Genomic DNA, 25,835 nt, shown 5'->3' with positions numbered 1-25,835 from the left:
TTGCTTTAAGAGGCTTGGTGTCACCTCTTCCTTGGTGGTTTGTTTTGTGTATTACACCCTGACAACCACGTCTTGATAACCACGTAGTTTGTTTTGTGTATTACACCCTGACAACCACGTCTTGATAACCACGTAGTTTGTTTTGTGTATTACACCTGACAACCACGTCTTGATAACCACGTAGTTTGCATCAAGAACACATAAGGAAACTGAGGTGTAAAGAATACGAGTAGACCACCAAGGAAGAAGTGTTATAAAGCCAACGGAAATGTACAACTAGCGATATACAGTGAAAACCCCTATCTCTACTAGGGCGTGTGTCAGATGGTTTAGTTTTTCCGCTATGTATTCGTTCAACTTGGGGAAGATGCTTGTGTGTCTGTCCTTAATTCAGGTCGGATGTGAAAAGCACAATTTCCATCAAGACTGTCTGTCTATCTATCTATCTATTGCCAGACGCCTTAATCCCGTAAAGGGTGGCCACAAACAAATCGCTTCCATGTCGCCCTGTCCCCTGCCATTTCATTGTCCTGCTCCCAGCTCACACCCTTCTCTCTCATATACCTCTCCACTCCATCCTTCCATCTCATCTTTGGCCTCCCCCTCCCTCCCCCCCCCCTCCATACTTCACGTATCCACCAAATGCATCACATCATGTAAGTCCCCCTTGCATTCTATGACTACCCAGTTCTTCCCTCCACTCCATATTTCACTAGTCCCTCCCTTCCCCTCTCTCCTCACAATGCAGCATCTGAACTAGTGCTCCAGCCACACACACACACACACACACACACACACACAATGTGCCCGCGAACTGTGGAGCTGGAAAAATAATGTGGAAGTATAGATTGATCGTTGTGTGAGTCAAGAGTGATCAACTGTGTGTGAAGTGTAGTGAAGTACAACAGGTCTTTCAATGTGTACACCAAGTGGAAGCATCTATCGATTGCGCCAGGCAAGCTTAATCGCTTGATAAATCCCATAGTAAAAGGGATCTTGCCTAAATTCAATAAAATCGTCTCTAGGAATAATGAAAGAATTATGTTATAAGGTACTTGTAAATAAGAAAGGGCTAAAGAGGGGAATAACATCGCCTGAGTCAGCATCTCTTTCATGACAAAATTATTATTATTTTTTTTTCTGGTTTCACTTTTAACGTGCGTCCACACTGGCGACATTTGGTCTCCATACAAGTTGAAAACACTGCGCTATACTGTACACCGCAGTCGACATTTGGATACATATCTACGACAATGTATGTAACAGTCCATGTAAAAATAGACAAAATGTTGGCAACAAGAGACGACTTGGTGAGGCCATCCACACTTGTCTTCGTAGACATGAAGGTCATGTCGGCATGCAAGAATGCCTTGGCAGCAGTTACTGCAGTAGTTATTTTGTGTGGGCATCGGAGGAGACGCCGACGTAGAGTCTGGGTGAGACCGTCCCTACTACATAACAGGAACAATGCGGGACAGCTGGGTCTTGTGCACAGTTTAACAGAGGATGATGCCTGTCTTTTGCCACCTACAGTACAAGAAAAAGGAGTATTCCATAATTTCCATCGTATATCCAGATCTGAGTTCGAGCATTTGTTGCGCATGATTGGCACACAGAGGTAAACATGACACAAAGTTTAGGTAGCCAATATCAGCCAAGACCGCCTTGCTGTGACATTGCTGTATGCCAGTATTTCCAACTGTGTATTGTTTTATGTAACCAAAGTAGTGTACTGCATATGGGACAAAATAAAATAACTTTAGTACAATGATATACATATTTTCCTACCTCGATTCCAGCGTTGTATGTCCTGTGTGGCTTGTGCTTGTCTGCCAGAAACCACATGCTGTTGAATGCAAACCACTGGCTCCTGTACGCCTCATTAGCTCCATTACCAGATTTTCTCTTTTTTTTTTTTTTTTCTTCAGTTCTCTTCTGAACCGAGTAATTTTTTCATTTTTTTTCGGCCTCACCTTTCTCCACCTTCAGAATTTCTGCAATCTCTCACCACGCATCTGCCCTCTTAAATTTGTGCTTGTAAAGTACATGGGTGGGATCCCAGAGTAGAGAGTGTCCCTGGTAACTATCTATTAATTGTACCGTCTGCTCTCTGGTCCACTCCATAGTTTGCTCCGTAGTTCAACCTGAGTACCTGACGCCGCCGCTGTAGGTGTGTGTGTGTGTGTGTGTCTGCTTAGAATCTCCCCCAACCACGTTGACTCGTCCGCATCAGGGTTGCCAACATATCACCTACATATTAGTACCAACGTCTGCAACACTATCATTAACAACGTGACACGTTGTTGCCTACTATGTTGTATTGTGTTGCCGACGTGTATTGTCGCAGTGTGGACGCACCCTTATAGTACACTGGCAGGGGTTCCCGGCGTTGCCCGGGCCAAAAAGGTGAACACTCTAATCCTGTTTGTTCTAGCTAGTTCATTCTTTCTTTCTACTCCAGAAAGACCATGTACACATTATGCTTTGGAAGCGAGATTATAAGAGGTCCAGGCCCGGGATTCACAAACGGCTGCTGGGCGACAGCGCCGCACGACGTCGTACGGGAGTCAACGATCACCCCTCAAGGGCGATTCACAAACGCTGTATTTGGCTCCCTTCCAAGTCTCTTCCGTAGCGAGCAGGGATTTTTCTGGGGAAAATTTACTCGACCAATCAGCAGCCACCGATCTATCACGTGACTGAATTTAAACAGACCACACCCTCCCCATTTCTCCTCCCGCCTCCTTCTCTCCCTCCTCCTTCCCACAAAACAAGTACATACTGTACACAAATACGTACATATGCATTTACGCAAGTGATTACATACGCACTTAAGGACAAATGTATTCCAAGGCGGACTAAGGTATTTACGTACATGTGAATATAAGTATTCACGTACGTACGTACGTGAAAACTTACATAAGTGCATACTTATGTACGTACGTCAACTCATGTAAGCACGTACGTGAATACTAACGTAAGTACGTACGTAAATACTTAGGGAAGTACGTACGTGAATACTTAAGTATGTACGTACTTACGTACGTGAATACTTACGCAAGTACGTACATACTTCCGTAAGCACGTACATACGTGCGTACGTACATGAATGTGTTAGTACGTACATAGGTGCGTAAGTAAATACATGCGTAGGGGTGTACATAAGTATGTATACATGTACGTACGTACGTACGTACATGGGTGCATTTGTAGGCATGTACATACGATCATACATAAACACATGCGTACGTAATTACGTACGTACATGAGTACGTACTTACGTGAATACTTACGCAAGGACTTATGTATGTATGCGCTTCCGAAAGCACGTACATACGGGCGTACGTAAGTACGTACATAGGTAAGTACATGAATGCGTTAGTACATACATAGGTGCGTATGTAAATACGTGCATGAGCGTGTACGTAGGTACGTATACAGGTGCATAGGTAGGCACGTACATACTGTACATAAACACAAATGCATGCGTACGTAATTATGTACGTGGATGTGTACGTAAGTACGTACGTAGATCCAGACGTATGTACACAGGTGCGTATGTAAGTACGGGGGTCATGTAATCGATACAATGTGGCTCTATTTCCGAATCACGATCCTGTAAGGGTGGTCTGGAGGACCCTTAGCGAAAGGGAGACGTTACGACAAAAAATGGCGGCCGACACAGTTCGTGCATGCCGGTGTAACGTCTCAAGGGAGCGGCGCGACCGGTAAGGGAGGCGCCAAGAGCGTGCGACCGTTTGTGAATCCGGGCCCATGAACTTTCTATTTCAGCGTTCACAGACTAACACAGTATTTGTGGGCACTTGCTTACTACTACCAGAGACCTCAAATGACCTCCGACTGGTGACCTTAAATGACCTCGGAGGTCAACCTCACTGAGTCTATGTCCGAACTGAAGGTTATGTGAGTCTCCATGCCAAAAAGTGGGCTGTTGGGGTACCCGGCGTTGCCTGAGCTAAGAAGGCGAACACTTTACCGGTGACCTTAAATGACCCAGATCTGAATTTTGACCCCATAAAACCATTCTTGGGTCACCCTGAATCAGAATATATATGGGTCTGGGGGTCTCTGGCCCTTGTGTAATAACCAAACTGAAACTTAACAAATTAATCACTGGTCCTACCACGATTCGATCTCAGGCCCTCGTGCTCCATATGCGTGCACATGACCACAGAGGCACACAGAGGATCCCCGCTTTGCCTCTGGCAACGGGGGCTTTTATAGACCCCATTACACTTGGATTGGGCATGATTGAAGGACAAACAAACAAACAACGTGTCTCTTTTTATATATGTAGATTATACTCCGTCTTTCTCAATAAAATTGCCATTCAGCTCCTAAACTGTGCGTGTTCCACCTCAGTTTTTCCTGTTAGTTTCAACTAAGTTTTCCTGGCAGGGGACTGCAATTTTTTTTTTTTTAATCATCATCATTGTTATGCTATGTGTTTTAAGGTAGACTTCTCGTCCCTAAAACACATGGCAATCGAGCCGGGATCCCCTATCGAGACCGGAGCTGGAGTACACAACGAGAAAAGCAGGACACAAAAACACTAGGCAACAACTTTACACGTATATTAACCAAGTCACAACCTTTATATCATACAAATTAGAATTACACACTCATATACCGGCTGTGACAATGCAGGGCGCCACCACACCCCAGGAGGAGACTACGGAGGGGTAGATGGTGCACGTGGTATGTCCGGTCAAGACGGACATAGGTCCCCCGGGGCCATGCGCCCTTATTCCCAGGAGTGCACCTGCATCCACCACCTTAGTCAGAGTGCACTGCCTTTTGGGCAAGCTGACCCTCACCATGATCGAGGTGGAGCTGAATTACCGGCTCCAAGCAGCACCCCAGCAACAGCTCATAGCCACACAACCCTAGAGACGGCCCATAGCCACTCTGGTATTAAGAAGACAGCCCATAGCTGCTCTAGTAAAAAGCAGACGGCCCATAGCCACTCCAGTAAATGGGCGATGACCGATAGCCGCGCCCTTGTGACGGCTGATAGCCACACCAAAAAGGCCACGGCCTAAAGCCGGGCCCCAAAAAAGGAGACGGCCCATAGCCGCTCCAACAGGTGCTGCTCAACCTCCCTGCAGAGCTCATGACAGCCCAAAGCCACACAAGGGGAGAGAACGGTATGCCCCCTCTCCTTCTGCAGTAGCTTTGGAGGGCACAACACTGGCTATGGCCCATAGCCACTCCCTCCATACAGGACTTCGGCGACAGCCCACTGCCGCGCTTCATCTGTGGTCCCGTCAGGGAGTCAGGCCCTGGCAACAGCCGATAGCTGCGCTGACAGTGAAGGGACGGCCCATGGCCTCCCATCGTCCGTTGCCCAAGGGAACCCGGCAACGGCCCATAGCCGTGCCAGGGAGGGACGCCAAAGCCACTCGCCCCCTGTGACTCTGTGCAATGCGAGGGTGACCTGTGGTCAGTCCTGCCTGACAGCAGGAGCGCAGGCCGCACCCCTGTCCACCCAGACCGAGGCATCCTCCAGGAGGAGGAGGACTTCTGCCCAAAGGCCTGGTGATATCCCCTGGGCTATTCTCTATCCAGTCGGTCCCCGAGGAGGACCCCCACCTGACGGACCCCTGCCAGGAGTGATGCTGCAGCCCTACCCTGACGGCGGCACAACAGGAAGGAGACCACAGCTGATGGGCCCCCAGGGATGCCCCTAGAACTCTGGGGCGAGACCTCTCCACGTCCTGACGAAGGCAACGCCCTTCCTCCACCAGGCGCCTGAGGGAGCACCTCCAGAACCTATTCGGACCCAGCCCTGAGGGCTGGACCCCAGTCCCTAGCCCCGACAATGAGGGGCTCTTCACCACGCCCAGCCCAAGCCCTCGACGAGAGACGACGCCCCTACGAGTTGTCCCGTGGTCACGGGACGAAGGGACCCCTGAAGGGACTCCAGCCACTTCAGGCCACTCATGCTGAGTGCCCGGGACCTCCTCCCTTCCCATGTGCCCATCCATTGACTAAGCATACACAGTACTACAGACAGCAAGTGAGAGATAGAAACTGAGCGGTGTATAAGTGACAGTGAACTCTAGTGAAGTGAGAGATATAAACTGTGCAGTATATAAGTAGTAGTGAACTCTCGTGTAATGATCACTGACTCCCGTGGCAGTGGATATTCCCAGTACAGAGAAAGAGAGACAAAATTTGGTGTCACCATAATAACTCTGTGAATGTATGTCTGTTCAGCATCAAACACCGTGGCTCCTAACACTCTTATCTACCCAGAAATAGAGTCCGTGCCACCCCTGAGACTTCTGAACTATCCTGTGCACAGCCGAACCCATATTCTACCCTTTCACTTTGAAATCAGCCCCACATACTGAAACTGTGCAAACTGTTTATTAACTCTTTGCCCTGACAGAGCCCATTGCCTATCTAGTATCCTGCGTGATACTTGAAATCCATTACTCAGTCTGTGCATTAACTTTGTTCAGCATATCGTGTGTATTGTCTGTCTGTTCCACATAAGAGAATGTGTCAATATACATGTAAGGTTGTTGCCCTGTGTTTTTGTGCAGTGTTCCTCTCCTATTGTGTCTAAGCTCTGGTCTAGAAAGGAAACCCAGCTGCATCCTAGGTGTTCTTAGAGCAGGAGGCCGATCTAAAAGCACCTGGCATAACACACACAATACACTACTTAAAATCATTTGGGCTGGATAGACTATCGCGTCCAGACTGGTTAGTGAGTATCACGCAGGATACTGGACGGACACTGTATAACACAAGATATTCAGTACCAGTTATTACTGGATAAAAGACACCTTACTATGATGATGCTGTGAAGAGTTGACACTAACTGAACTTATAAGACATGGAGACCAAGATTTAGTGCCAGTAAGAAAGGGAAAGAAATTGTATGTGGCCTTCATGGATTTGGAGAATCAATCTGTACATGGATGGGGTAATAAAAGCGGTACAAGATATGGTAGTGGATGTTGGAGTGGCCCTGGTGAGAGAGGGCAGTGTTTGGAAACTTCCTGTATTGTTATTTGCAGATGATACTGTGTTGTTGAGTGAAGACGAAGGGGAGCTGCAAGGCTTGGTGGATGAGTTTGGGAGAGTGTGTAAGAAACGGAATCTAAAGGTGAATGTAGGGAAGAGTAAAGTGATGGTCTTTGAGAGAGGTGAAGTCAGTGAATGTACAGCGAGTTTGGATGATGAGGAATTGGAAAATGTGAGTACGTTTAAGTACTTGGGTAGTGTGATAAGTAAGGATGGAGGTTTGGAGGGCGAAGTGCTTGAAAGGGTACAACAAGGAAGAAAGGTTGCTCGTTCCTTGAAAGCAGTGATAAGAAACAGGGAAGTGAGCGTGGAAGTGAAAAAGTTACTACATGACAGTATTGTGATACCAACTCTAACGTATGGAAGTGAAGCTTGGACGTTGTTGGAAGGACATAAGGCAAGAGTGAGAGCAGTGGAAATGAGCTATTTAAGAAGAGCGTGTGGATTCACAAGGAGAGACAGGCTGACAAATGAGGATATAAAGTAGCATTGTGGTGTGGATGTGGATGTGATAGGAAGTGTTAGAAGGAATACACTGAGGTGGTTTGGCCATGTGGAGAGGATGGAGGGTGAAAGACTGACGAAGAGAGTGAATGTGAGTGAGGTGGAGGGGGGAAGAGGGATGGGGAGGCCGAGGATGAGATGAAGGAATGGGGTGGAGAGGTATACGAGAGAGGTGGGTGTGAACTGGGAGCAGGGCAGTGAAATGGCAGGGGACAGGGCGATGTGGAGGTGATTTGTCTGTGGCCACCCTGAACGGGATTGAGGCGTCTGGCGATAGATAGATAGCAAGTGGAGTTACATGGAGAGACAGACTGACAAATCAGGAAGTGAACAAGCATTGTGGTGTTAATGTGGATGTGACAGGAAATGTTAGGAGAAATACACTGAGGTGGTTTGGACATGTGGAGAGGATGGAGAGTGAGAGAATAACGATGACAGAGTATGTGAATGACGTGGAGGGGGGAGAGGGAGGGGGAGGCCAAGGATAAGATGGAGGGATGGAGTGGAGAGGTATATGAGAGAGGTGGGTGTGAGCTGGGAGCAAGGCAGTGAAATGGCGAGGGACCAGCTGACATAGAGGTGATTTGTTTGTGGCCACTCCTTACAGGAATAAGGCATCTGGCAATAGATATATAGAAGACAAACAGACAGACATACAGATACTGTAGACTGAGCAGCTAGAGAGAGAGAGAGAGAGAGAGAGAAACAGATGGATACTGGTAGCTATGGTAGACAGACACCACAGATACGGACATACATAGACAGAAATAGATGAGGAGATGCCAGGTCCTAGGGTATGGCTGGAGGTGTGGGATAGGAGGTGTGAGAGTAATAAGGGAAGGAGAGGATGTAAAATCTCAGTTTATTCTTGCTGCTACCAAGTGGTTTTATTCAGTGTAAGAAATTAATGGAGGATATAAGTAAGTAAATGGAGAGGTGAGAGTGTGAGAGAACAGGAGTGTGGATGGGGTATATGTGCGGGAGTAGGTGAGAATGCGAGGGCAAAAGGAGGAGTGTGTATTGTTGTGAGTAACAGATGGAAGGAGAATATAAGAAAGTATGGATCAATTGGCTCAAGGATTGTATGGGTAAGATTGAAAGTTGGACTACAAATGTGGGCGACTGTGTGAATGTACACGCCAATGCAAGACTGTGCAAGTAGAGTGAGAGATGAATTCTGGACAAATGTGGAAATGTGCATGGAAAAGTTTGAAAGGAATGAGAAAGTGTTTTTGACAGGAGATATCAATGGAAAAGTAGGGAATGTGAAGGTGGATGTAGTTGGTGAGTGGGGTGTGCCTGCAGAGATGGATGAGAATGGCAGTGCTTTAGTGGACACTTGTGCCAGGAGGGGGTTGGTGATAGCCAATATCCTCTTCAGGCACAATATGATCCTCAGGTATAGGTGGCGAGTGATGAGAAGGGTGGGGGGTGAATTGAATGAATGGAAGGCAATGATTGATTATGTATGTGTAGATGACAGGATGAGGTGTGTAATGGATGCAAGAGTATATAGAGCTTGGGGAAGTGTTCTCTCTGACCATCACCAAGTGGTGGTCAGAATCAGTGTCCAAATGAAATGGAGAAACAGAAGAAGGGAAGAACAGGAGGAAGTAGCTCATACAAGGAGGGTGGAAAGGTTACAAGAGGATGGAAAAAGGGCAGGATATAAGAGGGAAGTGGAGGAGCGACTGGGTAACTATGGATTGGAGCAGATGGGGGACGTGGAAGGTGTGTGCAAGAAATTCACATAAGAAATCTGTGTAGCATGTGAGGTGGTGTGTGGGTTAAAGAGAAGTCAAAAGAGGGTGTAGGGAACAGCAAGGTGGAATGAAGAGAAGAGAAAGGATGTGGCACAAAAGAAGAAAGCATATAATGAGTGGATGAGAAACAGGGGTGGGGAAGAAGGTGAGAGACAGAAGAGAGAGTTGAATGTAGAGAGGGAGAGAGAGGTGAAAAGATTAGTAAGAAAAAGTGAGAAGAGAGTGGATGAGGAATTTGGAAGGAATTTGAGTATAAAGTGGAGGGAATGTAAGCAATATTCTGGAACGAGGTAAAGAGAGTTAGACAGGGTGCCAAAGAAGTTAGCTGGGGAGTGAAAGATAAAAATCATAGGTTACTAGTGGAGATGGGAGAAAAAGTGAGTAGATGGAGAGAACACTTTAACGAATTGTTGAACACAGAGAATGAAAGTAATGTGAGTGTAAGTGGCTGGGGAATGGCTGGGAGACGGAGAGATGTGCAAAGAGAGGAAAAAATCAGTAGGATGGAAGTTGTGGAAGCAATGAAGAAAGTTAAAATGGGGAAAGCCCCAGGAAGTGATGAAGTATGTGGTGAAATACTGAAGCATGGGGGAGAGATAATAGTGGAATGGATGTGGAAGATGTCAAGATTTGCCTGGGAGGAAGGTAGAGTCCCAGAGGATTGGAAGTCAAGTATATTTATTCCCCTGCACAAAGAAAAAGGGGAAAAAGAAGTGTGTGGTAATCATAGGGGCATTTGTCTTCTTAGTGTAATGGGAAAAGTATATGGTAGGATACTTATGACACAGGCAAATAACAGAGGAATCAGTTAGAGAAGAACAGGGAGGTTTTGGGAAGGGAAGAGGTTGTATAGATCAGATATTCATTTTACATCTTTAGTGGAAAAGTTTCTAAAGAAGGGAAAGAAATTGTATGCGGCCTTCATGGATCTGGAGAAAGCATATGACAGGGTGGATAGACAAGGATTGTGGAATGTATTAAGAATATATGAAGTAAATGGGAAGTTGTTGAAGGCCGTGAAGAGTATGTATGAGGGTGCCAAGGCTGCAGTGCGTGTGGATAGTGAACAGAGTGAATTTTTCTATTTGAAAGTTGGATTGAAACAGCGATGTGTCATGTCTCCATGGCTGTTCAATCTGTACATGGATGGGGTTATAAAAGAGATACAAGGTAGGGCAGTGGAAATTGGAGCGGCCCTAGTGAGAGAGGGCAGTGTTTGGAAACTCCCTGTACTGTTGTTTGTTGATGATACTGTGTTGTTAAGTGAAGATGAAGTTGAGCTGCAAGGCTTGGTGAATGAGTTTGGGAGAGTATGTAAGAAATGGAATCTAAAGGTAAATGTAGGGAAGAGTAAGGTATAGTCTTTGAGAGAGATGAAGTCAGTGAATGTACATTGAAGTTGGATGAGGAGGAAATGGAAAATGTGAGTGCATTTAAGTACTTGGGTAGTGTGATGAGTAAGGATGGAAGTTTAGAGGATGAAGTGCTTGAAAGGTACAACAAGGAAGAAAGGTTGCTGGTTCCTTGAAAGCAGTGATAAGAAACAGGGAAGTGAGCATGGATGTGAAAAAGTAACTACATAGTAGTATTGTGATATCAACTCCAACATATGGAAGTGAAGCTTGGACCTTGTTGGAGGGACAGAAGTCAAGAGTGAGAGCTGTGGAAATGAGTTATGTGAGAGGAGCATGTGGAGTCATATGGAGAGACTGATTGACAAATGAGGAACTGAAGGATCACTGTGGTGTGGATGTGGATGTGATAGGAAGCGTTAGGAAAAACACATTGAGGTGGTTTGGCCATGTGGAGAGAATGAAGAGTGAGAGACTGACAAGAAGAGTGTATGTGAGTGAGGTGGAGGGAGGGAGAGGGAGGGGGAGGCCAAGGATGAGATGAAGGGATGGAGTGGAGAGGTTTATTACAGAGGGTGGTGTGAGCTGGGAGCAGGGGAGTGAAATGGCGGGGAACAGGGTAACATGGAGGCGATTTGTTTGTGGCCACCCCTCACGGGATTAAGGCATCTGGCAATAGATAGACAGAACTAGCCCCTGCAGACTGGAAAGTTTCTCCTATGCTGAAAATAATTATCAGGGTGGCTTGGGTAAAGACAGTAACATCTAACTGACTGCAATAAATCGAACTACGGTATGCACGATAAGATTTAGGGCCAGTAAGATTCCACATCCTAGGGGGTGGCTGGAGTGTTGGGAGAGGAGGTGGGAGAGAAGAAGTGTCTGTGCTACCCCTGACAAGCCACATATGGGTACTGCAAGGATCACGCCTACACCACCTTCAAGCCATATGTCCACGTTATTCCAGCTCAGCCATACCTGTAAGATAATAATAATAATAATAATAATAATAATAATCAACATCAACATCATCACCATCATCATCATCATAATCATCATCCAGACCTCCTTTCTCACCCTAGGGTAGGGTGAGGAGTAGCAGCGTCCAGACAGACAAAGTTTGCCTAGTTCAATGGGCCACGCATCCATTCACTCATCATTCGAGCCCACAGAATCCTGGTTCCATCTGACAGAGTAAAAGGTTTCACCACATACTGTAGCTTCACATATACTGTACCCATCTGAGAGTCAATCCAAATGCCATCACATTAAAAAGGGGTGCCAAATCCCTTGTCATGTGCACAAGATTCATCCAGCCAGCTTGATTTCTTAGGTTCCTTAGCCTCACCAACTTCCCTAACTCTCTTCGTCACACACTCATCCACCATGTCCCTCCATCTTCTTCTTGGCTTACCTCACCTCCTCCCTCCTTCAAATTTGCTTAGATAAACCTTTTTCACCACTATATTGTCTTCCACTATCTCCACATGACCATACCATCTCAGTACACTCTGAATCTGGTGTCCACAGGCTTCCTCACTCCACATCTTTCATGAAATCACATTATTTCATATCCTATCCACTCTTCATACTCCATATACATTCGTCAACAGTACCATTTCCAATGCTCTCACTCCTGACTTTTCATTTTCATGCCACACCATAGTCTTACATCTATATGTTAAAGTTGGCACTAACACTCCTTCATGTAAGCCTCGTGCAGCTGCAACACTCAGGCCGCTGTATCTTATCAAAGCCTTCATTGCACTAGCTACTTCCCTTTCTTGTGTAACTTTAATTTCCATTTGTTTTGCAAATTTTCCGCTCTTTTCTATCACTGTACCCAGGTATTTGAATTCTCTCACTAATTTCACTCTCTTTCAATTCACTGTAACATCACACTGGGAGTCACCTGCTCTCCCAATAACCATCACTTTGCTCTTTTCTACATTTACTCTCAAAGTACGACACTAACAGACATCAGCAAAACTCTGCACTAGTCTACCCCGGTATTTGCAAGTAGTACTGCATCATCAGCGTACATCAAATTTGAGATATTCCATCCATCACCATTCATTACCAAAGCCATCCCTCTCTCCATTACTCATGTTTTTACTTCTCTCATCACCCTATCCATATACATACTGAACAACCACGGGGACATCACACAACCTTGTCGCACGTCCACACTGATTGTGAACCATTCACTTAGATGCCCATTTACCCTTACACATGCCTCACTACCATCATAAAAACTCTAATGGCACCTAGCAGCTTACCATCTACACCATACATGCGCAAAACATTCCACAATTGTTGTATGCTTTTTCCAGATCCATAACTACCATAAACACCTTATAGTTCTTCACCTATCTATCTATCTGTTGCCAGATGCCTTACAGTAATCCCGTAAAGGGTGGCCACAAACAAGTCACCTCCATGTCACCCTGTCAACTGCCATTTCACTGCCCTGCTCCCAGCTCACACCCTCCTCTCTCATATACCTCTGCACTCCATCCCTCCATCTCATCCTTGACCTCCCCTTCTCTCTCCCTTCCTCCACCTCACTCACATACACTCTCCTCATCAGTCTCTCACTCTTCATCTTCTCCACATGACCAAACCACCTTAATGTGTTTCTCCTAACGCCTCCTATTACATCCACATCCACACCACAACGCTCCTTCACTTCCCCATTTGTCAGTCTGTCTCTCCATGTGACTCCACATGCTCCTCTCAAATAACTCATTTCCACTGCTCTCACTCTTGACTTCTGTCCCTCCAACAAGGTCCAAGCTTCACTTCCATACCTCTGAGTTGGTATCACAATACTGTCATGTAGTAGCTTTTTCACTTCCATACTCACTTCCCTGTTTCTTATCACTGCTTTCAAGAAACCAACAACCTTTCTTCCCTGTTGTACCCTTTCAAGCACTTCACCCTCTAAACTTCCATCCTTACTCATCACACTACCCAAGTACTTAAATGCACTCACATTTTCCATTTCCTCCTCATCCAACCTTGCTGTACATTCACTAACTTCACTTCTCGAGGACCATCACTTTACTCTTCCCTACATTTACCTTTAGATTCCGTTTCTTACACACTCTCCCAAACTCATCCATCAAGTCTTGCAGCTCCCCTTCGTCTTCACTTAACAACACAGTATCATCTGCAAACAACAATACAGGTAGTTTCCAAACACTGCCCTCTCTCACTAGGGCCAGTCCAACATCCATTGCCCTACCTTGTATCTCTTTTATAACCCCATCCATGTACAGATTGAACAACCATGGAGACATGACACATCCCTGTTTCAATCCAACATTCAAATAGAAAAATTCACCCTGTTCACTATCCACACACACTGCAGCCTTAGCACCCTCGTATGTACTCTTAACGGCCTTCAACAACTTCCCATCTACTCCCTATATTTTTAATACTTTCCATAGTCCTTGTCTATTCACCTTGTCATATGCTTTCTCCAAATCCATGAAGGCCACATACAACTTCTTTCCCTTCTCCAGACACTTTTCCACTAAAGATCTAAGACTGAATATCTTATCTACACAGTCTCTTCCCTTCCTAAAACCTCCCTATTCTTCTCCAAACAATTCCTCTGTTATTTCCCTAACTCTGTCAATAAGTACCCTACTATATACTTTTCCTATTACACTATGAACACAAATACCCCTATGATTACCACACACTTCTTTTTCCCCTTTTCCTTTGTACAGGGGAATAATTATACCTGACTCCCAATCCTCCGGGACTCTACCTTCCTCCCAGGTGAATCTTCACATCGTCCACATCCATTCTATTACTATCTCTTCCCCATGCTTCAGCATTTCACCATACATTCCATCAATTCTTGGGGCTTTCTCCATTTTAACTTTCTTCACTGCTTCCACAACTTCCATCCTACTGATTTATTCCTGTCTTCTCACCTCTCTCCTTCTCCCAACCATTCCCCAGCCACTTATACTTGCATTAATTTCATTCTCTATGTTCAACTTTACAAAGTGTAGACAGTAACTACAGGTGTACACATAATCAAAATGTGATTGAAGAACATTTTCAAGTTGTTCGTCCATGGTTTCAAAACATAAGTTAGGAAAGTGTAAAGATCTTTTTAGATTGTGTGTACAACAGCTGCAGCCCAACTGGAACTCCCTCCCCCTCCCTCTCTCTCACCATGGTAGAGTATAGTGCAGTGAGGGTGATGGTGGTGGTGGTGAGGGCAGTGAATAGTGAAGTACACAGCAGTAGTATTGGAACTACCACCATAGGAGTCACAAGAAATCCCACTGTCACCATACCACTCATGTTACTGCTGCTCAGCATCTCTGAAATTATTATAATTATTATTATTATTATTATTATCATCATCATGATTGTTCTCATCACCAACATCATCACAGCACCTATAATCACTGTCAGTCATTTTGGAACATCACCAACATCATCACAGCACCTATAATCACTGTCAGTCATTTTGAAGAAAAAAAAAAAAAAAGGGGGGGGGAGGGGGATGGACGAGGCAATAGTTTGTAAGGAAGTAACGTATGGAAACTAATCAGCCTACGGAACTGATGGGCCTGAGATGGTTCACTCAAGTACTGTATGTATGGAAGAGCACAGGACTAGCATTTGGGGAACCTCTTTTTTTAAGCTTCACAGTCAATGGAATGACTATCTAACAAGTGTACGGCAGAACCACAATTTGCATGGGCAACGTACCTAAGAACTTACCATGCAGATCAAAACACAAAAATCATACCACTGAAACCCATGTTATATGGCGAATTGATATGGTAAAATCCAAAAGCTTTGCCAAAGTCCTCCCTTTGGCTCCCTTGAAAAATTTTAACTTGTCCTAAACATACCTAACGTTCGTTGTAATACACATAAAACCTCTGGGAACATGACTGGGCGTTAAAAAAAAAAAAAAATTAGAGTGTATTTTTTTTTTTTTTATGCGAGGAAAAAGGAACCAAAGGCTAGGAGCCTGCAAAACAGTTCCTTCCAAGAAAAACACAAAAACAATACAAAAGAGAGCCAAATTCAAGATCTGTTCATTTTGAGATGCCTGGACACATTGCATTTGAAAGACTGGAGATCATAGGAAGTAGGAAATACAGACAGAGGGAGACAGTTCCAAAGTTGACCTGTTGCATAAATGAAGGACTGGGAGTAACGGTTAGCTTTCATTAGAGAGTTGGACAGAAAAGGGATGAGAGTTTATTGCTAGACGGGTGCAACGAACCAGTCGTAAAGGTGGAGGGATGCAAGCAGACAGTTCGGAGGAGCAATGACCATGGAAGTAGCAACAGAAAAAAGATAAAGATGCAACAGTGCGGCGAAGAGACAGAGGTTGAAGGGAGTCAGCAAGAGAAGCAGAGCTAATGAGACAATATGCCTTTGACTCCACCCTATTGAGAAGAGCTGTATGTGGGGAGCCTCCCAGCACATGAGAGTTGTACCCCATACAGGGGCGAATAAATCCCGTGTATGAATTCAACAACTGTGCAGGGATCAAGAAAGTACGGAGTCAGCTCAGCACACCTAATCTCTTGGAAGCAGATTTTACAAGAGATGTAATAAGATCTTTCCAAGATAAATCCCGAGCGAATGAAACCCCAAGCATGTTCAAGGACGATGCGGGATTGAGCTGCATATTATTAAAGTTTAGTGGGTACTCCTGTGGGAGATTTTGTCAGGTTGATAGGTGTAAGAACTGAGTCTTTGATGCATTAAAAACAACAAGATTATTTTTACCCCAGTCAGAGATACGAGCCAAGTTGGATATTAGGAGTGCCATAGCCTCATCCCTTGTTTGCTGAAGTAACTGCTGGGATGGACATTGCGGGAACTAAATGGAAAGGTGAAGGGTGGAATCATCAGCGTATGAGTGGATAGGGTTAGATGTTCAGCTTAGATCATTGATGAATAAAAGGAAGAGAGTTAGTGATAGGACAAAGTCCTAAGGAACACCACTGTTGATAGAGCAAGGAGAAGAACAATGGCCGCCTACAACAGTGACTATAGAACGACCAGAAAGGAAGCTGTAGATGAAGGCACAGACTGAAGGATAGAAACCGTAAGAGGGCAGTTTGGAAATTAAAGATTTATGCCAGACTCGACTGAAAGCCTTTAAGATGTCAAGTGCAATGGCAAAGCTTTTGCCAAAGTCCCGAAAGGAGGATGACCAAGAGTCTGAAAGGTAGGTGAGAAGATTGCCAGTGGAACGTCCCTGATGGAACCCATACTGATGATCAGAAAGAAGGTTGTGATAGGAAAGATGCTTTAAAATTTTTCTGTTAAGAATAGACTCAAAAACTTTTGAGCCACAGGATGTTAAAGCAATTGTCAAGAAGAGAAGGTAAGGTTTAGTGGAGGAGAGGTGGTGTTGGACAGAGAGAAAGTTAGAGGAAAGGCCGCGAATGTTGCAGAGATGAAGAAGGGGGAGGCGGTGGCTCAATCGGTAGAGAGTTGGCTTGCAGTCCTGACGGACCCGGGTTCAAATCCCGCTGAGGCAGGGAACAGTTTAAGGATTTGAATTTCTGAAAAATCAGACTTTACTGATCTACCAGAAAGCCCGCCGACATGTCGTAAAAATACCCCCGCTAATACCAATACACCAGTCCTGTATGAGACAGCCCTAGCATGTATTCAGTATGGACGGTGGGTGTTAGCGCCGAAGTGGTGACATGTAGAGGTGTGCGGTACGTAGGAGGACTACTGGGCCTTGAAAGCAGGCTGTGAAGCCTATGCCCAGAGTCGGTCACATAAAAAAAAAAAAAAAAAAAAAAAAAAAGTTAGAGGGTTGGGAATGGTCACCCTTATTTGGGACTGGCTGAATGAGAGCAAACTTCCAGCAAGAAGGAAAGGTACAAGTTGAAAGACAAAGGCAAAAGAGTTTACCTAGGCAGGGTGTAAGCACTGAAGCACCGTTCTTGAGGACAACAGGAGGGATGCCATCAAGCCCATATGCCTTATTAGTATTGAGGCTAGTGATGGCATAAAATACATCAGCTGATGAAATATTAATGTCAGCCATGAGGAAGTCTGAGGGGGGAAGTGATGGAGGAACAGCACCGGAATTGTCTAAGGTGGAACTGGAGGAGAAAGTCTGAGCAAAGAGATCTGCTTTATCAGTAGAAGAAATAGCTACAGAGCCATCAGAATAGAAAAGAGGAGGGATGAGGTAAAATTGTTAGAAAGGTTTTTGGCAAGATGCCAGAAGGTGCGGCAAGAATTCGAGTTGGAGAGTTGAGAGCATTTCGTACGGATGAAATTATTTTTAGCAGTGCGAAGAACAGACTTACCACGATTCCAGGCAAAAATATAAACAAGATGTGATTCAGGGGTGGATTGGGCCAGGTACCTTTTATAGGCCCTCTCCTTGTTGAGGACAGCATTAGAACAAGCGTGATTAAACCAAGGCTTTCTTGCATTAGTCAATGGATATGGGAAAGGAATGTATGCTTCCATGCCCGAGAGAATAGCCTCTGTAATGTGCAAAGCACACTCAGATGGCTCCCGGTCATGGAAGCAACAATCAAACAGGTAGGGTGCTGTACAAGCTGCTCTAGGTCATTAAGGATAGAAAAGATGTAGGCTTGTTCACCAGGTGGATCCGTGAAAGGAGAGGAGAGCCAAAGGTGGTGGTGAACATTGAAATCTCCTAGAATGGAGATTTCAGAGAAAGGAGAAATGGATAGAATGTGTTCCATCATAGAAGTAAGATAGTCAAAGAATTTTTGATAGTCAGTAGAATTGGGGGATCAGTAAACAGCACAGATATATTAAGTCAGAGAATGACAAGAAAGCCAAAGCCAGAGTCGTGAATTCAGAAGAATTAAGTTCAGGAACATGAGAGCAGGATAAATCGTCACGTACATGTACACAACAGCCACCTTTGGCTTTGAAATGAGTATAGAGAAAGTAGGAGGAAACAGAAAAAGGTTTGCTGTCAGTTGCCTCTGACAGCTGAGTCTCTGTCAAGAAGAGAAGGTGAGGTTTAGTGGAGGAGAGGTGGTGTTGGACAGAGAGAAAGTTAGAGGAAAGGCCGCGAATGTTGCAGAGATGAAGAAAACAGTGGTTCCAAGCATCTCTCTGAGTCGTCACCGGGAGAGGGGCTGATGGTGGGGGAATTTATGGTCACCCCCCCTCCCCCGGGACTCTGAGGCCTGATTTTCTGATGCTGCCATTTTACTTTTACCGCCCGTGTTTACATTGGTTAGCTTGGTCAATCACAAGCATCCTAATACACACACTGTGACACTCACACCAGTCTTCCTGCCAACCCCTTGATCTAAGGAAGGAACCTCAAGACCCCGTTTATTTTACCCACTTTTAGAACCAAAAACTACATCAACATGTCATCTAGTGGAAGTTAGAGTCAGGGAGAAAGGCATGAAGTTACAAGGAAGCATCAGAAGCACTGTGATGGGTTGAAAAAAGTTGCTACAGAGAGGAAGAAAGACAGTGGTGAAGTGTATGTGGGCAGGAAAACAAACACGGAAATGCCAGCATGTAAAGTAGGGTCCCCTTGTAAGTGTCTTAATAATTGTTTTACTCACATTCGTTCGTTCACTTTTTGAGACTCCAACATACTTGCACGTGTCAGCCTTGGTTACCTATTGGCGGCTCTCCATGCTGCTCGATCTCCCGCAGCTTCCCTATTCAGTCCCTTCTGAGGTCACATTCAAAGGCCTCATCCCAAGTCTTTTTTGGTCGACCTTTTGCAACCCTACCCCTAACATTAGCATTTCTCACCTTCTGCACCCAATTATCATCCCACATCCTCTGATATATCTGATATATAATAATATCAATGAGATTATCAAGCAGTTCTGGGGCATGAAGGATTATTATGCACAGACTGCATACATTGTGGGGCAAGTGTCTGAGGCTGAGGTGAAGCATTCTCAAGTTGTAGCAAAGGGGGAGAGTAGGGTCAAGAGATTTTTATCATACAGCGTTATGGCCCAGGGGAAGGAGATCAGCGTGTCACAATGCATTTCTTTAGCATAATGACAGTCAAGATAAGCGAGTACGGGTTGCTCTATTGAAAGTGAATGAATCTGGCATTCTAGTGCCAGACAAAAGGGGCAAGCACAAACCAGCCAACAAAATGTCTGACGTGAAAGAAAACCTAGTGCATGACCATTTGAACAGTCTAGAAACCGCAAGTCACTAGTCTCATGCTATTAGCCCTCGGTGTCATTATTTGCCAACAGGACTAAACAGTCCTACCTTGTACACCCTCTACCTACATTTTCTTGCCAGTAAAGGGAAATCAGAAAAGAAGATGTCTAGGGGCAAGTATGAGTGCTTGTTTAATAGTGAATTTAATATTGGTTTTTAACCCTCAAAGTCCAACACAAGTATTAATCAATGCTCCATTTCACATCTCCACTCATGCCCTACTCTGCATTACTTTAATGTAGGTGTTGTATTCTTATTAAGTATACTATTGCACTGCTATAAACATTTAAAGTCTTCTGGTCATACAGTTAATCTCTGCTGACATAACAGTGCTTTAGGTCTGATACTTAAGTTGATATAAGTATAATTTTTTTGTACATTTGCCAAAAATCAGAGAAATGGTTTCCAGCCATGGTTTCATATAATTATGTTCATCATGTAATGAATTTTAACTGTGTTTAATAATTCAGCAAAAAAAAAAAAAAAAAAAAAAAAAAAAATTAGTTGTCATGTAGCATATTTTTCAATTTGCTTTTTTCCTGAACTTTAAAAATTTGCCAAAAATAAGATAATTTACTTACGACCAGTTTTTTGGTATCAGTGTGTTCAAAACACGTAACTTTCATCTGCAAGCAGTAACATTGTGATATTGCAATATTTTCTGCACACTGCAAATTTGAGGCATTGCTATGCAATGAATTTGGAGACAAAAATATGCATAAATATACCTTTTTTTTTATTTTTTCAGGAAATTATTCACCTTGCTCATACAAATCAAATGATACCACATATGCATACTTTTCATACACATTATAAGGCAGTGCAGAAGTATTAAATTTAAAGTGCCAGATCTCAAAACTCACTTTCAGTGTGGTCGCCCTTGTGGCCTCAGACGCTTCATCTAAGAAAGAGTACCAAAAATATATGTACACATGGTTAGGCTTGTGAAGTGAAAATAGGATTCCAAACATTTGAATACTGTGTGAATGTTTGTCTTAGTGTGGCGTGTGCTGTGTAGAACTCCATTCATACTGTATCGTCAAAAGGCTCCAACATGCTATGTGCATGCATCAGCCAAGTTGCCTAATGGCAGTTCTCCATGCAGCTCGATCTCTGGCGGCCTCCCTGTTTAGTCCTTTATCCCTGAGGTCATACTCTATGACCTTCTCCCAGATTTTTCTCGGTCTACCTTTTACAACCTTACCCCAAACATTCACACTACTCACCTTCTGCACCCAGTTGTCATCCTCCATCCTTTCCACATGCCCAAACCATCTCAATCTACCCCTCATCACAGCACCAATACACTCCGGTTCCATCCTTCCACTCAATGCTTCAATTGTAATTCTAGCCCCCCATGCCTTACACTCAAGGATGCACTACACATTTATCTAATCATTGTCATTTCTGTACATTTGAGCCTAAGAATATTCTCTTTCTTTACTGCTACGGACTACCATACAGCATTACACTCCTAACACATGCCGCATACAAATATCCCTTAGCACGTAGAGAAAGTCCTCTCAATGTCAGTACACAACAGCTCCTCCAACCACTCCTCACCCTAGCCACAGAGCTAGCTCCAACCCCACCTCCAGCACATAACATATTCCCCAAATATGAAAGCTCTTCCATACACACTCAGAGACTCACAGTAAGATCAATCCCTTCATGCCTGACAATCTCTACACGTTCTGCCCGACACACTGCACACATGAAATCAGCATTAACTCCCAGTCTCTAATACCACTACATCTCTTATGCACCCACTTATCACAAATACGGCACAAGATAGAGTTACTTTTCACACTCTTATTGTGGCAAACCACACATGGCCATTCGGCCACTCTCCCTCTGCTTTGACAGTAACACCACCAGCTCTACAAATCATCACTTTTGTTTTGTCCACATTTACTCTCAAACCCTTGTGCCCCATTCCATCTCTCCACTTCCTACATCTTTCCTCTGCTCCCTTTAATTCTCTGCAATCAACACCAAGTTATCAGCATACAATATCTCCCATGGGAGTCCATTTATGAAGTAATGTGAGAGAGTTTCAAGCACCATGACAAACAATAAGGGGCTCAAGAATGACTCCTCATGCACGCCAACATTCATGGAAAACTCATCACTCGAATTTCCACTCACTCTCATCTCAGTGTGGGCACCCATGTACATAGCCATAACCACTCTAAACAGCCACTTCTTGATCCCAAGCTTTCTCATGGTCCACTTCACCACCTCCCTAATCAAAGGCCTTCTCCAAATCAAGAAAAACAAAATACAGTTTCTTTTTCTTTCCTACATATTTTTCCTGATGCAGTCGGACAGTGAACATGGCATCAGTGGTCTCTCTCTGCCCGTTATAAAGCCAAACTGCATCTCAGCAATATTACTCTATCCCTAATCATACCTTCTATGATTCCCTCGGTTACTGTCACTACCTGGTCCTAAAGTTTTATGTCCCTATATTCTCCTCTTTCCATGGCATAACCTTTCCCTTTGTACACATTTACTGTCACACTCCTCAGCCTGTCAACTGAGACAACGCACTCATAAATAGTCGTATTTATCAAATCAGTGAGTAAACCCATTCCTGTATCTCCCAAGGCCTTCAGCATTTCAGAAGTCAATGAAGGCACACATGCCACCAGTCCCAGCTGCATCATACCTATTGCCCTGCTCACAGTAGCAGCATCAGTCAAAAGCCAAGGGCCAAACACTGGATCTATTAACTCCAAACTTTCCTTGTTCCAGCCAAACTCCTCATTCAGCAACTGGTTATAATGCTCTCTACAGATACCTTTAATATCCTCACTGTCCACCACTACCTTTCCTTCATCATTCTTCACACACTGCTCACCTATAATATTCCTGTTTTCCCTCTTCATCTGATTTGCCACCTTAAATACCATATTCTTCCTTCCAATGTTATTTAAGTTACCCAGTAAAAGTCTCTGAGACTCAGATTCTGCCTGCCTATATATCTCCTTTGTAGCCCTGTGCTTAGCAGTCAAGTATCACTCTCTGTTCCTGATCCTTTTCCATTCCCAGAAAAGCCTTCTATTCTCCTAAACTGCAGCTTTCACACCCTAGTGCTGGAATTTCTGGAGGTGGGATACTGTTGTAAAGGGTTTGATAATGTTTATGTGATGACTGTTTTATGTGCCTAGGTGCATTGTGGGTGTCTGTCATGTTATGACGGGATATGTTCTACATTGGAACAAGCTGCTGGATAGAAATGTGTGCCCCTCATATCACGATAGTCTCTAACATGGAGGACTTTAGTTTCAGAATGTAAGTGGGCTGTGGGGATGGTTCTGATGCAGCCAGTAATGATGCGTACAGCATTGTTCTGTAAGATTTGCATGAAGCTGTAGCAGGTATTAGACAGGATGAGAGCCCATTCCAGGGGGACATAGGAAATCAATGCTCTAATGTATTGTTTGCAAAGAAAGGAAAGAGTTTCTTTTTGCTGCCCAAAGTCTGGCTGTGTAGTTGCCCTGAGTGCACTGAGTCAGGCTGCACTGCCTCTTGATGTCTTTTACATGGTCTCTGAAGATGAGTCCAGTGTCATATGTCACTCCAGAGGTCTTGGCAGGTGTGTGTGGCACACATACATTGTTAAGTGTAATAAGGGGGGGTACCTGTGTTCATGCTTACTGCTGGTGATAAGTGTGGTGGTAAAGGATTTGACTGGGGTGATCTTCAGCCTGTTGTCTTCACACTATGTCTGCAGTGTACTGAGGTAGTGCTGTTGCAGTGTGCATGCTGTTTCCAACGTGATGTTTGGTTGTTATGGTGATGTCACCTGCATGTGAGGCCATATATGTGGGTGGCTGGGGTGCGGGAAAAGTGTGACTGAGAGAATGGAAGCCTGGGGAACTCCATCAGGGAAATTTTGTTTCATGATGACTTGCCTTAGAATGTACTTGCGCCTGTCTAAAAGATAAATAATTGGCAGGCCAGCATTTGGTGTTGTTCTCCATTTTTGTGTTGTATATCTTGGTGATTAGTTTGCGTTGGGAGATAGCACTGGAGGCTTTACTCAAATTTACTGCTCTAAGAAGTGCATGCTAAGTGAGTGTCATGAGATGATGCTGTTCGATGGTCATTGTGTGAGATTAGTCAGTAAGGTACTTGTGTAGTGCAGTGCTCTGAAGAAGCATAGGAGACATGGGGAGTGCCTTTCTTGAAAATGAGGCATTCAATTATATGGATGGTGTGCTAAGTAGTGTTATGGGTCTGTACAAAGAAGGGAATGTTGGGTCTTTGGTTTAAGTATAGTGATGGTTATTCCATGTTTCCAATGCTGGGAATGTTATACTGTGCAAAGGAGTAGTTGCTGATGTTTGTGAGGGCCTGGATACCTTGTGATTCAAAATTTTGCAGGCGTAGGTTGCTGATGCCATCTGGCTCTGTGCATGTCAAGTTCCTTGTTCTGGAGTGCAGGGGGTTGCACTGCAATTAACTGGAAAGAACTGTATATGTTGATAGGGTTGTTTTTCAGAGTCAGTGCATGTTGGCGTTCAGTGACTTACGTCTGTGTAGTGGTCTGCGAGTACAGTACGTTTACTTATTCTTTGTAGGAAGGGATGTGTTGGGTGTTGAAGGTGATGGCAGCCTGGGTCTTGGGAAGTGCATGTTTGTGATTTAATGATGTTAAATGTTTTGTAGTGCCAAGAGGTGTTTGTGGAGTGAATAAGTATTGTTACAAAGGTCTTCCAGTTTTCCACTTTCTATGTACAAATTTTGTCATTCTCACTGTTTTTCTTGCAGCCTAGTGATCATGTCTTGTGTGTGTGGGACAGCTGAGTTGCGTTTGTCTGTCGTGTTGTCTTATGAGGTAGACAATCTCTGGTGTAAAGTTACGATTGAATTGTCTTCTGTTGCCTTGTGGGATGTGATGTTTGTCTGCACTGTGTATGATTGGATATTGCTGAACTTTGTACAGTCAAGTCTCATCATATGAATGTTTGTTCCGTGCTAAATCATTACAATGATAATAAAAGTTATGCCTTTTTTTGGAATAATGATAAAAAATTGGTCGCGATTTTGCTAAAACAATACAGTACAGTAATCCCTCCACTATCTGACATAATGGAGCCAAAGGCATGTCCGGAAAGTGGGTCCGTCCGGATAGTGGGCCCCTGTCTGCTGGACTAGTACTTAAGGACTCTAACCCAGCCTAATTTTGAAAGCCACCTAAATAACTCCCTACTGGACATGCATAGCACCTATTTAACCCGTCACGTCCCGAGGCTTTCCGCACCTCCGACATCCCCCAGTCCCGAGGTATTTTCGAAATTTTTTTTTTTGGCTAAAACCTTCGCTTTTGGTGAGAAACATCGAAAATTCATAGAGAAATCGCTCACCTGAGGTTTAAAGTGCCCAATCCAGGTAGGAGTTCCTCCTTACCTGAGTGGGTTTTCTAACATGCTGGCACCAAAGAAAACGAGTTCTATGGGAGAGTAACTATTTTATCCACTCATAAACGGTACTTATTTATTTACTTGGTACGAATGTATATGTAGTATGACAGTATATTGGTTTTCAAGCAGTAATAAAGGCATTATAAGCATTGTTTCACTCACTAACTAATCACCATACCTGACCTAGTTTTGCCACACTACCTGATCATTATTTCTGGCTGTTTCTTCTTCTAATGCTATGTAAACATTGTCCTCCACATTGTCATCGATTGGGGAATCACTCTGGCCCTGAATAACTTTACTAGCCAGGTCACTGGTAACAGGTCCTTTGCCTAGACAATGTCGTGAGGGGGGGAGGGGGGAGGTTATGCAGTGTAAGGCATTGTCCCTGCTTGGTATCTTGTACAGGAATAGAGGAAGGTGTCCCGTGTATACATACGAAAAATCACGTGCGAAAATTGAAAATTGTGCAAATTAGCGACCTTGCAATTGCACGACGTACTGGTACGTCGCCG

General features: G+C 44.3%; 1 protein-coding gene across 1 annotated transcript in view; it reads right to left on the bottom strand.

Annotated features, from left to right (window-relative positions):
* Window positions 1-5,574: 5,574 nt before the first annotated feature.
* The window catches only part of LOC145390887 (uncharacterized), a 41,681-nt gene continuing 21,420 nt past the window's right edge, over window positions 5,575-25,835 (bottom strand). The window contains exons 3-5 of the mRNA XM_080265627.1: window positions 14,870-15,021; window positions 11,567-11,653; window positions 5,575-5,772 (exon numbers count right to left, since the gene is read on the bottom strand). Of these exons, the coding sequence (XP_080121753.1) occupies window positions 5,575-5,772; window positions 11,567-11,653; window positions 14,870-15,021 (437 nt within the window). The remainder of the gene's footprint in view (window positions 5,773-11,566; window positions 11,654-14,869; window positions 15,022-25,835) is intronic.

This window comes from Coenobita brevimanus, chromosome 16 (genome assembly GCF_032717465.1).
Source record: "Coenobita brevimanus isolate Jiangsu-jjx chromosome 16, ASM3271746v2, whole genome shotgun sequence".
NCBI lineage: Eukaryota > Metazoa > Arthropoda > Malacostraca > Decapoda > Coenobitidae > Coenobita > Coenobita brevimanus.
This window is presented reverse-complemented; position numbering and strand designations above follow the sequence as displayed.